The 16,430-nt window shown below is 46.4% G+C and overlaps 1 protein-coding gene across 2 annotated transcripts in view; it reads left to right on the top strand.

The window, feature by feature from the left end:
• Positions 1 to 16,430, top strand: part of KANSL2 (KAT8 regulatory NSL complex subunit 2) — a 492,186-nt gene that overhangs the window by 244,521 nt on the left and 231,235 nt on the right. For both annotated transcript variants that reach the window (XM_069653861.1, XM_069653862.1), the window contains 2 exons: positions 2,760 to 2,923; positions 3,433 to 3,599. In XM_069653861.1, coding sequence (XP_069509962.1) covers positions 2,760 to 2,923; positions 3,433 to 3,599 — 331 coding nt within the window. The remainder of the gene's footprint in view (positions 1 to 2,759; positions 2,924 to 3,432; positions 3,600 to 16,430) is intronic.

The following is a 16,430-nucleotide window of genomic DNA, read 5'->3' on the forward strand; positions in this document are numbered from 1 at the left end:
GCGGCAACAGACCTGGTCTCCGGATTACTCAGTCTGGTGATGAAAGGAAGGACTCTGAATAGGGATGTCACAGCAGCAGTCGCGACAAACGACCCTCAGCAAGGTTTTCTTCGGTCTCCAAAGTTGGTGGCTTTGTGGCCTTTTTATCAGTTCAAACAAAATAGCGTTATCGGCCGGTCTAGCTTCGATTCCGCAGTGCTGCACTCTAGTGGGGCGACTTGGATGAGTGGGATTGGGTCTCTGGAGGTTCAACTGGAGCTCACCAGAGTTCTGGGCGGATTTGTCTATGCAAAGACATTGCACTGCAAATGGATCAGAGGTCCCCTGGTATTTGTGGTATGCAGCCCTGGAAGGTCACAGCACCTCTCTGGATGGATCGATCTACAGTTCGTCTTGGGGCTGGTTGGTACCACCTCCCAAAGGGAAGTAGTCCTCTTAGGAGCTCCTCTGTCGATAAGTAGACAGGGTCAGGACAGCAGCAGGCCTCACTGGTTCCTGGAAGGTGTTGCAGTCGTGTCTGGTCGTCTTATTCAGTTCTGCTGTTCCAGTGCTCGACTTGTCTTTTGCCTCCAGTATCCTCGACTTTTATCCAGGAACCCAGCCAATCAATCAGTCCTGCATCTTCCGGGCAGGCATGCCAGAAGACAAAGGGCTGCATAGTTTGACACCTTCCTCGTTTCTTGTCTTCAGACACTCTGTAGCCTTGGTGGGCTTGCCAAAGGATTCCTGTCAAAGACTAGACCAACCAGGACCTCCCCGACCCAGCATGGCAGAAGGACCAAGAAGGGACAAACCAACAAATGTCAAAAAAAGTCACCATTTTGGGTCAATGGTGAACCTTCTGTGCTCCACCACAGCTGCGAGTACAGCCCAGGAATACAAATTGTACAAAAGTAGGTAGGATAAAACCGCTTCTAGCCGTTCAAGGTTAGCCTTTCACTGTAACCAAAAAGCTACAGGAGCAGTGAGAAAGGGGATTCAGTTCTACCCCCTCTGCACGCTACATAAGGTGGGGTGTGCTGATCTTGCAATATAAGATAGGAACGAGAAAAATATCCTCCTATAATAGAAAATAAAAAGGAAAGCCCAAAGGGATCCCAGCAACACTGCACTAAGAGTGCTGTGTGATGCAAAAGAGGGATGCCATAAAACTTGGAGGAAAGTAGAACTCCAGGAAAAATGTATAAAAAGAAATAAAAAAGTATCCCAAAAGATAGGGTATAACCATGAATAAGTGTGGAAAAAGGTTCCCACCCACTCAGGGGAACAGACCAAAAATCCAGTAGTCCAGCAAAAAGTGCTGGGGAACTCGCATGTGGAGGAGATCATACATTAAAAATGAAAATGTCCCCTAACACCAGCCATCCAATCGCACTCTAGGCAGACTTGCAAAGATTGAAGGTAAGCCAATTATCGTGTGCATAAAAAAAGAAAACCCCCAAACACCCTGATCACCTGCACAGCCTGTTTACTTCCCCAGATATGCCCATACACATACTCATTTTAACCACACTAGGTGCAGGACTGTGCTCTGCGTACTCTCGTCAGTGAAATTACACTTTGTACCCTGCACCATGCCATTGCCCAGAATGAAATGGTAGGAGTGGGGCTTAAACTACAGTAGTATCCCAATGGCTTCCATATTGGTGCATTGGGCTACTAATGCAGTAGCAGCAACCTGGGTTTAGCCAAACGAGAATTGCCAATGCTGCATCCTATTCCACAACACACTAGTAGTTTGCGAGAATCACCTAAAATAGGGTGCTTAGAAAGCACCTTTGCCTTGGACTCTGTATGGACTACCAGGGCAATACATCCAGAAAAAGGGTTGCAGGGACAATGACTTTGGTTGAAGTCTCCCTCTATACAAAAATAAATCCAAACATTCAGGCAAACCACAGAAAGCAAACCATTGAGGGACCCATACAAAAGGGACAAGGGAACCCCAAAAATGAAATTGTCTCAATCAGTGGGTAGAAACATAGGTTTGTGGTGACTTCTCAGTATAAATCTCTAAATACTTGGGTTTAGTATATTTGGGGTGCTTGGTATTCTAAGCAGTGTTGCTTCTTAAAACAACTGTTTCAAGTCTTTCGTAGGTATGCTTAATTGCTTCATTATTCTAAAGATCGATTGGGCACAAATTTATTATCTGTGGGCTCCAATGACAAGGCTTCAACCAGAAATTGCTTTATAAAATTCCTTCATGGAAATCCAGTGCTACTGATGGTTAATATTCTTATAAGAAGGCTGTTCTTCATTTGGATAAATAAACTTCAGCACCAATGGCCTGGAGTCGGGATGGGAATGGAGTCTTCAGCTCTTTCCCTCTACAATGGGGATTGTCTTCCTGAGACCCTGATTGAGGCTGGCTGTGACCCCAGAGCTTATGGGCATTGCTATTGCCTCCTTCTGTTGGGGGACTCTGGACCGATGCACCCAAGCATAGTGAATTCAAAATCTTACCTTATGAATTGCTGTATTTTTGTGAATTTACTAAGGAACTAAAATGGCTCTGGTTCTTCTCAGGAACTTTTGAATCCCATGAGTTTTATAGCGTTAACTACATTGAATGACTTGTGTAAGTAGTGTTTGAGATGATTGTTCGGAAAATGTAAGCATGTGAAACCATATATAGCTATCCAGGAGAGTTGCTCAGGTACGCAAGTTGCTTCCTTATGTTGAGTCAAACTCTGGTTTTGTGACATTTGGTGGACCACTTTTGTCAGAGCGTCTCCTAATATGAAACCTTTTTGCAGACATGCTGGAGTGTACACAGCCGAGGAGGTGGCACTGATCATGCGGGAGAAACTAATTCGCTTGCAGTCTCTCTACATTGACCAGTTCAAGCGCCTGCAGCACCTTTTAAAGGAGAAGAAGCGTCGCTTTTTGCACAGCCAGAGTGAAGATCTGGAAATGATGGGTACATATGTGGGAATTTTGATTGCGCGCCTGTAGCTAGCAATTGGGACATATGGCAGCATACCTGGGTGTGGTTTGCTCAGGACACTAGCAGGCGATGTAGATTAAATGGATGGCATATGTGTGGTTTGCGCACACTGTTCGCATCCCATCCAATCCAATGTACAGTAGGTACCTGGGGGTGTTCTGCTTGGAGAAGCAGCAACTGTTTACCGATGTGTAGGTTTTCAGCTCAGAGTAGTCATGTAGAACGATGTAAAGTGTATCACTCATTGACTGTTCCTGTCACGCTGCAGTGCGAGGATTGTAAATTGCCTACCTCTGCCCCAAATTGCTCGCAGGAATGTTATGGGTCAAAACAGACACCTGGTACACATTTCTTGTTGGTCTATATAATAATTATCAGCGCATCCATAATTGTCTACTGCTTTTATCTCTGTGGAGAGCTGGAAAGACTTTTTTTTTTTTTCTTTTTTCTTCTTCCAATGTGACTTTATTCACCCTTTGTAGGGAGCAGTCTCCTAACTGGCCCAGAGGGCCTTTCATTGAAGGAACGTGAGAATCTGAAGAGACTGAAAGCCCTTCGACGTTATCGCCAGCGCTATGGTGTTGAGGCCCTTTTGCACCGGCAACTGAAGGAGCGCAGGATGCTGGCAACAGAAGGATCTTCTCAACAGGTACCATTTTGGGGATTGGTGCAATCTGTTTTTGTGGTTGGGGCTGTCGTTCTTGATTACTGGTGTTAGGGAGAATTTTCAGTCTAGTGCTAAATTCCTCCCACCTTAGATATCCACAGCTTTTTTGCTGAACTTTGGGACTTTGTACTTTTAATTCTATGTGTTTTCTGTGACTTTGGAGTCTGACAAACTCCATAGGCATCATCTTTGCACTGTGACACACTGCACCTTCTGTGCAGTGGCACAGGGAAGTCTTAGATTTCCCAAAGGTTTAAATACCTTCTCTTGGTGAAACTACCGTTTCCAAGAGCTGTGAAGGGAAATTGACTTTACTTACATATTGTGTGCTGGGTCAAGAAAGTTACACAATCCTACCATAGGGTGCTCGAGGGGTTACTTAGTATCCCCTTTGTCTAGTTTCTCATGTAGCATTTTTATGTTACCCTTTCTACAATGTGTTTTTACCACGGGCTGCGTTTGCAGCTGCAGTAAGGTGCCCATGGGTGCCCATTTCTCAAAATGGCCGTGGTCTTCTTTCAAAAAAATTTTTGTCGGAAAGGTCCTTGTTGAGATTCACTCTGCACGCCAAACCATGTTTGTTACCTTTGTTCGTTTGGCCTTTGGTGGGATTCCCGAGTGAAGCCTGCCTCTGGCTCCAGTATGTCTGGCAGGAAGTGAGGGAGGTGCCCGAAACTCCCTGTGCTTAATCCCCTTGGTTACAGGAATGCACCCAAAGGTGATTGGCCGGCTGGCTGTCCGGCAAGGACAGCCACCCTGCTGTGTGATTGACAGCTTGGCTGGAATGAATGGGAGAAACCTGCATAAAAGGCAAGGCTTTTGGCTTGGATGGCAGAGTCGACCACTGGACGAAGGAATCCAAAGAAGAACTTGGAAGAGACGCCTGCTGCAACTCCTGGACCATTGGTTTTCCCAGTGAAGCCCTGCTGCTGTGCTGAAGTTCCGAATTAGTTTCGACTAGAGAAGCCCTGCAAGGGCCACTTCTCCCTTTGGGTTGGTGGAACCAATCGACCCCAAAGCCAACTTGTTTGGACATCCTCTCGGAGCTGGCTGTACTTCTGCTGCTGGAACTGAAGTGCCAGGGAGAGGAACACCAATCGAGCGGATCGCTTTTAAGTCCGACCCGAGTGCCAGGAAGATCCTCCGGACTTCCCTGAAGCAGGACTGACTAAGCCTGAGCCACCTTAACAGAGTGCTGAACCCCACATGCGAGGAAAGTTCGAAGTGGTATCTGAGAACCACTGTGTTGCTATTTGCTGTCAGACGCGAGGAGCTGAAACCGCGAAGTGCCGCTGAATTGAAGTTTGCCCATTGCTGCCGGTGACCTTCCCAGTGCAGGAGTCCCCAGACGTTCTCCCTCTTGTCCCCACGACTGAGGCCCAGGAACTCTGGGATCTGCAGAGCTGTACAGGAACAGAAGCCAGCTGGAACCATTTCTTCTAACCAAAAGTACTGTAAAGTTAAGAGGACTTACCTCTTGCTGTGTATCCTTACTTGCTCTCATTTGAGTCTTGGTTGCCCTTGCAGAGTTGTTTACAGCTGTGCCCCTCACAAGCCTCCCAGATTGTGGCCGTTCAAATCAATCTTATTTCTACAAACTTTTCTAAATACATTGTGCAAGACTTTTACTTACCTGCAAGGATCTTCATCTCCCCTAGACCTTGCTCAACTAACATTGGCTGTCCTAGCTCCCTGAGAGACTCTTCTTACCTCTGACTCTGTGCCTTTACCTTTCCCACAGGAAAGGGTTAAATTTACTTGACATTGGAAGGCTTAAAAAAGTACTTACCTGTTTATGAATTATTTGTTAACCTTTGTTTTATTCTTTTATTCCGCAATCTAACCATTTCACCAAACTTAATGTCCACAGTGTCCTAGCTATTTAAGTCACCTGCGGGTTTAGGAAGTGTCTTGGTGCCATCCCCAATGGGTATCATCTGATTTAGAAAAACTAAGAGTGTGTTTTGAAGTGTATTGTAATTGTTACATGTTTTACTCCCTTCTGAAGAGGGCTTATATAACTGACTGTTAATTGTTTAATCAAGAAACCTTGAGTGTAAGTGTTTATTTAAATAACTGTCACTGTGAAACTGTGTTACAACCCTACTGCTTACATTGACCCCTCTTGAGATAAGCCTGGCTGCTCAGCCACAGTACCAACCTGTGTAGTACAGACTTCTACCAAAGGTTGTGTTCCTATTGCCAGGACGTCAAGGTTGATGTAGCCTTCCAAAGGATACTGAACACAATCTTGCCTAACTGGTTTCCTGGTCTGTGACACTTGGTCCATATCATCAATGGTCGGCATTCATTTCTGAATGTGTGGCTTTTGGTTTGCAGAGACATTAACTGCTCTCGAGTAGGAACCTCTGTCTGCGAATCTTATTAGACAAAAGGTCTAATTGTTGATACTTGATCATTAACTAGGTGTTTTATATAATACCAGCTCCACCTCATTCAGTAACACTCAAAACGACCAAGGCAAGACAAACTAGCAGGAACTGAAATAGAAATGTGATGGACAGGTGCTAAAAGCATCTTCTCTTTTATGGTCCTCACACAGTAAGCACGAGCGACTACTGGGATACAAGGGGTTAGTGCGTACTGTCTGTAGATCTTTTACATGAGATTCAAAATTAGAACTATCCTTTTTTTTTTTCTAATAGGCGACACATTATGCTCACTCAGATGTGCTCAAATGCTCCTAAAATGCAGAGAATTAAATTGTCAATATTGGCACCTTGTGTCTATTGTTTAAAAGCAAACTGGCTTTCCAGGTTACAAGAGGGCTAAATTGCTACCAGCAATTTCATTCCTTAACTAAACCACATGGGATCATGTACAATGAATTGCCACTTGTTAGGAAATATTTCCTTTTTGTAGCTTTTCCTCCACTGACATCAATGGAACAACACTTTTTTGCTATATTTTAGAACCCTCTCCAGACTCCTGAATGCAAGTAAAGCCTTTTTTCTTTACTTGCCCAACTCCTCTTTTGGGGGCACTGGTCAGCTAATGTGGCTACCAGTGCACGTGGGACCTGGAGCCCTTAGCAAGAATACTTAGTTTTACTGTAGCACTTTCTATCCAATAGTGAAGTTCTTTTGTAACAGTTTTGTTAGTTTTATGTGGTGTCCAAGTGGGTCTGGTGGCAGCAGATATTTCTTTACTGTGTTTTTGTTTACAGTGCCGCATGCATGTTACATTTTACTGCACAATGCCATTTTAAGTACCATATACTCAGAATGGCTGCGCCATATATTTCTTGCCCTGTCCTCAGGTCTTTTTCCTGCCTTGCCATGTCAGGAAATGCCATATTTGGCCATCCCTGGTCTGGGCAAGAGTTTACTGGGTAAAGAGGCGATGTGAGCATCTGGTCAGATTTGGGGGCTGGGCCAGTGCACACCTCAGTGAGGGGTATGTCTGTTGCTGGCCGATATCTGGAAAGAGGCTGTCCTTGATTGCTAGTTTGAATGGTGCAGATCTTTGCGATTGGTCGAATTGGGGCGATCCTAGCTCGTATTTGGGGGGGAAAGAGTTCTGCACCTTCATCATGACCGTCATTTGGATCTAAGACTCCAATGTAGAGTTGCAGACAAGACATCCAGCATTGCCTTCAGCCAAATCCTGGAAAGCCCAGTCTCTATGGCTGATTCTCCGAAGATACTCATGGAAGACAATCAAATTGCATTGTGAAACCTAGCCTTTTTTCCCCCACTACACAGGACTCTCGGACGTGGGTGTGTTTTCTCCGGTGTTCAAAAAATGCATTGTGAAGTTGTACCATTCTGTGGTTTTGCTTCCTACCATAGCATTTATCTAGTGAACTTTTCTACCATTATCTAAGCTCCTGTCATATTGTCCAATTGTCTACTTCTCGTGTCTCCCTCAGTCTCGTCTGCTTGCACCCTGTCCTGTGTCCTTCCCTAGTGTTCTCCCCGTCTCACCTTTCCTCTTCTCTCCTCTCCCTACCTACTCTATGGTGCTCTCTCTCCTATCTTTTCTAACTGCTTCTCTATTGAATATCCTGCTCTCCTCACTAAATCTGGTGGACATTTTAAAAGGACATCCTGGTCTCCAACCCAGGCCTCCCTATCGCTGATACCTATACCAGTGCCTCCTCCAGGCAAACCCTCACCGACATCCTCTTTGTTGTTCCTTTGCCAGACTTATGGACGCTACATATGGTTGCTGTGCTCTCTCCGTTCTCTTCCTCTCATATTAACGGTGGCACCCGGTTGGAGGCCCTTCTGTCCTCCTTCCACTCCTCTAAGGTCATCATTAATGTTTAACTGAATGTCACCGTCTTGGTCTAAGGCCCCCAGGCCAACCTTCTGCTCTTTGAAAGACTCTTCCCGCGCTTCATCAATTTCCTGCCTTCTCCTGCTGTCCCTTTTCTCCCCTCCTTGGCTTCCTTGCCTCCCCCTGCTGTCTCCTCCTTGGCTACCTTGCCCTCTCCCTCTCCTCCTTCTGGCCCCCCCAAGCCCCCCTGGGCGTACCTCTGATTTCTATCCCTCCCCGGAAGTCTTTCAAGAACGGCAACCTTCTCCACATTGCCACTCTAAACTCTTGCTCAGCCGTCAATCATTCCTCTGACATCTGCCGCCTCCTGGAGGAGCTTGACCTTGATGTCCACTGTCTCATCGAGACATGGTTCATGGCCAGCTCTGTCACAAGCTTTGACACTCTCCTCCCTGATGGCTACAAGATCCTCACCGCACCCAGGTCCCACTGTTCTGGAGGGGATGTAGCCCTCATCTTCCCAGAGTGGAGTCCTTCCTCTGTCATTCCTGCGCAGGCCTACTCGTTTTTCGAATACCTCGTCTGCAGGCTCTTTCTCTCATCTAGTCACTCCCTTACTGTGGCCACCATCTATTGGCCACCTGGTCAGACCTCCTCCTTCCTCTGAGTGGGTGGACCTCTCCTCTTCCCTCCTGGCCTCAACCGCTCAACTCCTCCTCCTTGGAGACTTCAACATCCACCTGGATGCTTCCTGTCCTGCCTCTGGACTCTTTCGCGACCTCTGCGATTCTGTCACTGCATCTTCCCCTCTGGCCCGACTCACTCTACAGGACACACCTTCAGACCTTTCCCTTTCGATCCATCTACCCACTCCTCTCTCCTGGAGTGATTGCTTTCTCCTTTCCTCCCAGCTCACCCTCTTCACCCCTCAGGCCAAATCCAGCACTGCCACCTGCCTTCTCGGTTATCCCACCCATGAAGCGGTTGTCAGTTGGGGCTTTCGCTGCCACTTTCTCCCCGCCCCCGTGCTCCTCCTCCCCTCCCACCCCCCAATGGCTGACTCACACCCTGAAACAACAACAGCTAAAGACCAAGTATGAATACCAGGTCACACAACCGCTCTCAAAAAAGGCCCAAATTCAGGCATTCAGTCAAGACATTCAAAAATATAGTTCTTATCAAGGTATCACAGGAGTACTTCCAGGTTGGTAAATAATAAAGATGAGGTTGTCAGTTGATTTTCAAACAGTATTTTATCAAAAAGATAAAGCTGTCACTAATATTTCCTTGGTGAGGGAGCATTTGTCGCAACCCATATATATTTCAGACTAAAGCCAATGCATTTCGGAACATTTTTCCTTCATCAGGGCAAGTCTATGTAATTCAACATTGAAAAAATAATATACCGATTATAATACACGCAATACAAACAGTGATATAAATAATGAAAACATACCGATCAGTAGCAAGTCCACACGTGTTCATAAAATAAAGAAAAAGAAAAATAAACAGTAACATAGTAAGTGGATTAATGGTAACCAAATAAAAAATGAGGATCAGAACAAAAACTGGTGTTACCTTGGAAGATTTGTATGGGAGCTAACAAGCGTTAAAGCTGCCCACAGTAGGGTGCAGCGGTGCGGCATGCAATAGGCAGCCGTAGTGTTAAGATGCACGTGTTTCAGAGTGAAATCTGTTTGGAAACAAAAATCGGGTTCAGAAAGTCAGCCTATCTGACAGGGTCTGTGATAAAGGCAGAATGAAATGGAAATGGTAGCGAAAATCGCGGCGAGAAAGTCGCATACCTTAACACATCTGGAGCGCAGCAAAGCTCCTGCGTGTAGCCGCCGAGCTTAGATTCCATTGAGCAGTGTTGCGGTTGCCTGGACGACCGCTCGTGTTATAGTACACGTGACTCCCGAGTGCCACGCTGTATTACAGGTGTAGGCCCGCACAAATTAACCAATTTAGAGGCATGCTAGGGTGAAATGCATCCTAAAAATCAAATTTAGCTCGAACCTAAAATTTAGAGATTTTCATAGAAATAGGAAAAAACACTCAAGCATAACGAAAATGGGTGATGAAATAAACAGACATGTGTAGATGCATCTAAAATATTGGAAGTAAAGCAGAAAACAAACAAAATACAAGATACACATTTTAGCGGGATGCACTATGTTGAAAACTAGTGCATAGGCAAGGCTGATACAAATATGCGCAGTCATAAAAAGTCAACAAAAAGAATTTGTTAGGCATATCCTTGTCCCAGGTGGTGTTGCCCACAGGAGGCAGCACCTTGGGTCCCAGACCAAGGTCCGGGAGATTGGACGAGGTGAATACAAAGATCACAAGGAATCCTAGTGATGCATGATGTCTTAAACGTAAAAAATGTTCCGAAATGCATTGGCTTTAGTCTGAAATATATATGGGTTGCGACAAATGCTCCCTCACCAAGGAAATATTAGTGACAGCTTCATCTTTTTGATAAAATACTATTTGAAAATCAACTGACAACCTCATCTTTATTATTTACCAACCTGGAAGTACTCCTGTGATACCTTGATCAGAACTATATTTTTGAATGTCTTGACTGAATGCCTGGATTTGGGCCTTTTTTGAGAGCGGTTGTGTGACCTGGTATTCATACTTGGTCTCTAGCTGTTGTTGTATTTTGAAGTCCGGGTGTCTCCAGACTTGTCACAGCCAGCTCCATTCAAATATCTACTATTATATTTTTACCTCTACATCTACCTGGATATATAGACATTTCTAAATTAGTGGTGCCCCCTTACTTCCCTGTTTGACTCGCATCCTGACACAGCCCTCTCTATGTTCCACTCTGCTATATCTGATACTCTCGATGTTCTTGCCCCTGTCATGAGGATTCGCCTGAAGCCCAGATCCAAGTGCAACTCTTGGTATGATTCTGACCTTGTCACCCTTAAACGCAAGTGCAGGGTGGCTGAGAGGCAATGGCAGACTTCTGGTACACCCTCTGACAAACTGGCCTGCCATCTGCTCCAAAGGCAATACCGGCTCTGTCCGCACCAAGCAGAGAGCCCACATCTCTGCGGTATCTAACAACTCCGCCGAACTCTTTAAAATCTGCAAGGAGCTGGCCAGTCCTGCTGCAATATCTACCTCTCATGTCCCCTAACAGGCCCTCTGCACGGCCCTGGCTTCTCATTTCATCTCTCAAACTCAGGACATCCTGTCCACTCTTCCTCTCCCTCCTCCCTCTACTCCCTGTTCTTCCTCTGCCCCTTCTTCGGCCACCTCTCCTCCTCTGCCTTTCCCCTGTTATCCCCAGACGAGGTTTCCAGACAAGTCCGATCTATGACAGTCTCGTCAAAACAGGTTGTCCCCTGTTCTTTCAAAACAATCAAGGACCACATTGACGCCCCCCCAGAAGCACTCCTTTGTGCACCCTTTTCTTAAAAAAAAAAAAAAAAACCTCTGCTGACTCTTCCTGCCCAGCTAGCGATCGCCCGATCTTCATCACTCCTTTCCTGGGCAAACTCCTGGAAAAGCTGGCCATCTCCCATCTTAATCTTCACACTGAATCTGTTGGTTGTCTCTATGACCATCAGTCTGGCTTCAGAGCTGCAAGAAGCACAGACACTGCTCTCCTGAACATCTGTGAAGGCCTGCTCTCCAACCTTGATTCCAACACCCCCTGTGTCCTCATCTTACTTGATCTGTCTTCTGCCTTTGACACGGTCAACCATGCCATCCTGCTAAACTGTCTCAGTGATAACCTTGGTATCACTGATAAGGCCCTGGCTTGGCGCTGACTTCTTTCCTCTCTGACCCCCCCAGGTCCAACTTGGGTCCTTCGTCTCCTCTATCTCTACCTGTGGTGTTCCCCCCGGGAGTCTAACCTCTCTCCCTGGCTGTTCATCCAATATCTGGCCCTTCTTGCCCACCGCATTGCCGCTCTCTGCCCCAATTTTCAGTGCTATGCGCAGCCCTACAGATAAGGTGCGTATCTTGCCTTTATACGCCTGTAATTATAGCAATTACGGAGCATTTAATTTTCTTCTGCGTGCCGTTTACGCTGTATTTATTTTAATTAAAAAGCATACTTTCCTCCACTAGATGGCAGTAGAGGGCAATAATCTCCATATCTGACTGTATTACACAACTTCTTTTATTAAATCACTGAAAGTACATTGGGGTTAACTAGATTTTTGGGACTTCTAGTTTACCATTCAGGCTTAACATGTTGATGTAAGGATTTACATGTTGCCATGTGGTGTTATGCAATTTGTGTTTCTGGAAGTAAACTTTTTAAGACATCATTAATGTAGGCCTTGAAATCCAAACTATTTGTACTGGGTAACGCTTGGAAGGTATGTGGTCAAATTTGCAGAGTGGATTAAAATCCCTGCTTCACTGTTCAGCCAAGGTTTGTGATCCTGGTCCCCTGTCCCCATACTCCACCCTGCCTCCCACTCCATCTGTCCGGCCATCATACTCCCTCCTTTTTGGATGCAACCAGAGGACCACTAGTTACTTTTTTTTCACTTCCACCACTGATGTGATTAGCGGTCATGGGCTGAATTTGCTGTGATGCGTGTTATGTCCGAGATGCATATTCTTGGCTATCTAGGAGGAAACCTATTGGGCAATCAAGACTGCTCTCCTAGGTTGGAAGTAGAAGATGGGGGGGGGGGGGGAGGTACAGACAAGTGATACTGGAGGAGTTCATGTGAAGTTATATTAAACAAGCAGCAAGGAGTAAGCCAAGAGACGTAAACTTTGCCATGTGCATTATATAAATGGTCACTACTATTAATGCTACAGGTCGAACAGTGGAACAGAGGCCAGTCAGGCTTTTTTAGTAGTAACTAGTTGGAAATAAGTCACTTGTAGTAGCAATTTCTATTTTTGCTAAAAAGGCACAGTGGCAAAAGTATTTGTCCAGAATCACACACTTTAGTGTTGAAGTAGGGCTTTGGGACCTTGGGACCAGTCTTCAATTTATGCACTTGCCTGCATTTCCTCCTAACTGTAATTGCCAGAATTAGGGTTTTTGGCTTTGTACACAAACAATAAACCAGTAAAATTATAAATATGCCTACCATAATGCAATTCAGCTTGCATGCACTTTTTGGTTATTTTAAGTGATAATGCTAAGATTATGTGTGTAAATTCCCGTAAGTAAATCATATGCCAACAATTGCTTACTCACACTCCCTCTGCAGGCAATACATCAGTCTCAATCTATAGCAGTTCTTAACAGAGTTTCTAGGCTCTAGAATTTTGAAAATGAAGCTGTGTAAGTACCAGGTACTTGTAAATTATTTTATGGCAGAATATTTTCTACAAGTGTAATAAAATGGTTAAAGTCAAGCCAGACAACTTTGATCTGCAATTCTTTTGGGCTACGGGTCTGATTTTACGTATGCATTGGGTGTATGTTGGATACGTTTTACTCTCTTGCAGAGGAGAAAACTAATTTTTACTCTCTTGAAATTGCATTTACGCTCTAATTTGAAAAATCATACGTAAAATACTCCCATCTCAAAATCTTATCTGGAGCACTGGCTATGCGGATGACACTCAACTCATTTTCAGGCTCCCTTCCGCCACCTTTTTCGACTTCTCTCACCTCTGACCGGCTGTCTGCTATCCAGGAGTGGTGTACCGCTAACTATCTCTGCATTAATGCCAGTAAGACGGAGATTCACCTCATCGGCACATCTGCTTCCTACTTTCCCGTCATTCTGGCAGTCCTCGCTTGGCCCTCTTCCTGCTCCCACCTGTGAGGCTAAAAACCTCAGGGTCATCTTCGAATCCCCTCCTTCTCTTCTCACATCTCAGATGTCTCTAAGAAGGCACACTACCAGCTGCACCTCCTCAGAGGCATTCTTCCTTTCCTCTCCTACCCCCAGAAGCTCACTGTCTCCAGAGCTCTGGTTCTTGCTAGGCTGGACTATTGCAATAGCCTCTTTCTAAATCTGCAGCTCATTCAAAATAGGACTGCAAGACTTGTCCTTGGCAGAGTTGTAAGGTTGTGTAAATTCCCCACCCTACATTGACCTTGCCTGGTTGTAATTGGTGGAGTTCTAGGCACGGTTCAACTCGCAACCCTCTCCCCAGCCCAGGTGCCCCCCAACCGCCCTTAAGGTGGTGAGATGGGTGGTGGTCCTTAAGCGTTTGAACTTACCTTTGTTTCTTCACTACTGGAGCATTTTACCATAGCCGGGAAGGACTTCTCAAGTGATGGGGGCAACTTGTTTCCATTGCTTTGTTGTTTTACATTGCTTTACAATTGCTTGTCAGTCCCTTTGAACTGCTTTTTTAAAGCATGTACTTTGCTACCTACAGTCCCATGGCTGAACTATTTATAACTTTCTTAAAAGAAAAGTTTAGGTGAGCTCTACTGAGATCACCAGCTGTGGATGTATTTATGATCATAGGTTTGCTTTAATCTAGTTGCCTGCGATTTTTAGATGTTTAGTGTGTCTTAATGTCTAATGAATAGAGTATTATTAAACTTACAAAGCGCTGAAATTAAATTAGTGTGGCGTGGAACACTGTGCCTTTACACCACCCCCATGTCTCCTGAAGTCATGGCCTTACTGCTCAGCTACACTACCTTGATAGGTTTGGCTAGACCCAAGTGTCTTTAACCCTATTCACCCACTAGGATGACCTTTCCAAACCCTCCCCCAGAGCTGGTTCTGAAAATCTATCTTAACATGGTGGTTCCCAGGTCAAGGATCCAAGCCAGAGGAGTGAAAAGGCGAATAAACTGCGGTAGTCTGTGATGCAAAGTTTCGAAGTCATCCTCTGGCACAGGATTTGGCTTCTGAGGCGGTGTGAGAAGACACCAGTGAAGAATGATTGAAGAAAAACATGTAAAGTTACACTGGAGAGAACCCAGCCACAGAAGAACTACTGGGAGATTTCGGTGGTGCAGTTGCAGGATCGAAGACCACACGGGCCCCTGGATCTTCAGATTTGGGGAGAGGGTGGCGGGGAAGAGAATCTGGACACATGCATAATGTCCAGAGATGAAGTAACTGGTCAGTTTGGAACAGTCTCTTCAGAGTTTTGGCTGCAAAGGGGCACCCACTTCTGGATTCAGTGATGCAGAGACGTTCAGGAGCTTCAGAGAGATGAGGCCCTCGAGCATGAACTGTGATCCAGTTCTTCCCACCGTTCCAGTGGAAAGGAGCGAATAGTTGGTTCCTTCTCCAGCATGTGCTCTGGCACGGATTCACATGCTCATGAATATTCCCCGTCGTCGGACTGGGAATCCTTGGTAAAGAAAAAAATCAGTTTCTGTTTCACTTCTGAACTGTCTTTCTCCTAACAACCAATCACTGGTCTCTGGGTCATACTCCCCCCCCAGCCAATGACTGCCCTCTACCTAAGCCCCTCCACTGCCAGCCATCTTCAGAATTTTACTGCACGTTCAAGTGTTGGGAGTCCTCGTGCTCTCAAGCTTTTACTGCGTTTTGTGATTTTTCTAAGAGTTTTACTCGATTTGTTCGGTCAATTGAGCCTCCAAGCTCCACCGATTAACGGGGACCCGTTTTCTGATTCTTCAGCACCCCTCAAGGGGGGGATTTTCATTGATTTTCTTCTTGGAGGATTACAGAAGCTTCTTCGAGGCCTACACCGCATGGATATGGCGGAGAAGGACTCGGCTTCAACCTACGGAACGTCTTTTCGGACGATGGACATTCCCTGTGCCTCTACTGCCTGCATTCAGACCAGACACATGTGGAGGACGACCGTGTGGCTTGTTGTGAGATGGTGCCGCGCACGCGGGCCGACCGATGCAAGTGCCTCAACGAGTGGCTGCAGGCCAAGGCCCCTGCACTGGGTGAGTACCGGCAGCATGCCTCCCCTACCCAGATGAAGAAAGCTGAGCGGTCTTCTAAGACCTTTTGAGGGCGCCCCTCCCGTGGGGGCCCAACATAAGGCCAAGCACCGCAAGTCCACTGCCTCTGGGAGTGCCAATGTGACGAGCTCCTCGGCGGCCAGGGTGATTTCAGCATCTCCAGGGCCTTCGACCACGAGCCAGGGCTCGGGTTCTTCAAAGAGGAGGTCGGACCATCCGGGCAAGCTTTTGGAGAAGACCCAAGCCGGACCGACAGAGAAGGCCAAGGGGGAGCAGGGTCCCAACCCTCCCCTCTAAGGTGAAGGCCATGGACGCGGTCAAGACCAAGGAACACTTCCATCGAAGGCAAGGAACACTGCCTTCGCAGTAGTAGCAGCGTCTCCCACGAAGGCCACTGAGGCGGATTCGCAGGGCGCGGCCCCTAAAGTGAGGGTATCCCTGCCTGCCAGGAGGGAGTCCTCTTTCCAGCCCATCGAAAAGGCTCCAGAGAAGGTGATGCTCATAATTTCACCGAAACAGTCTCCCCTGGTCGCACAGAAGGGGGGGGGGGCACTGTGGTCCTCCAGGGCATGGACATTTCCTCAAAGGAAGAGCTCACCGGCCTCCCGGTCCTCCTGGAGGGGAGATGCATCGAGAGCAGGCCCTATGGGGGGGGATCCTGATGAGGGCGACGACTAAGGGGACTACGACGAGGGGGAGACAGATTAGGAGCA

Source organism: Ambystoma mexicanum, chromosome 3q (genome assembly GCF_040938575.1).
Source record: "Ambystoma mexicanum isolate Mex_15411 chromosome 3q, UKY_AmexF1_1, whole genome shotgun sequence".
NCBI lineage: Eukaryota > Metazoa > Chordata > Amphibia > Caudata > Ambystomatidae > Ambystoma > Ambystoma mexicanum.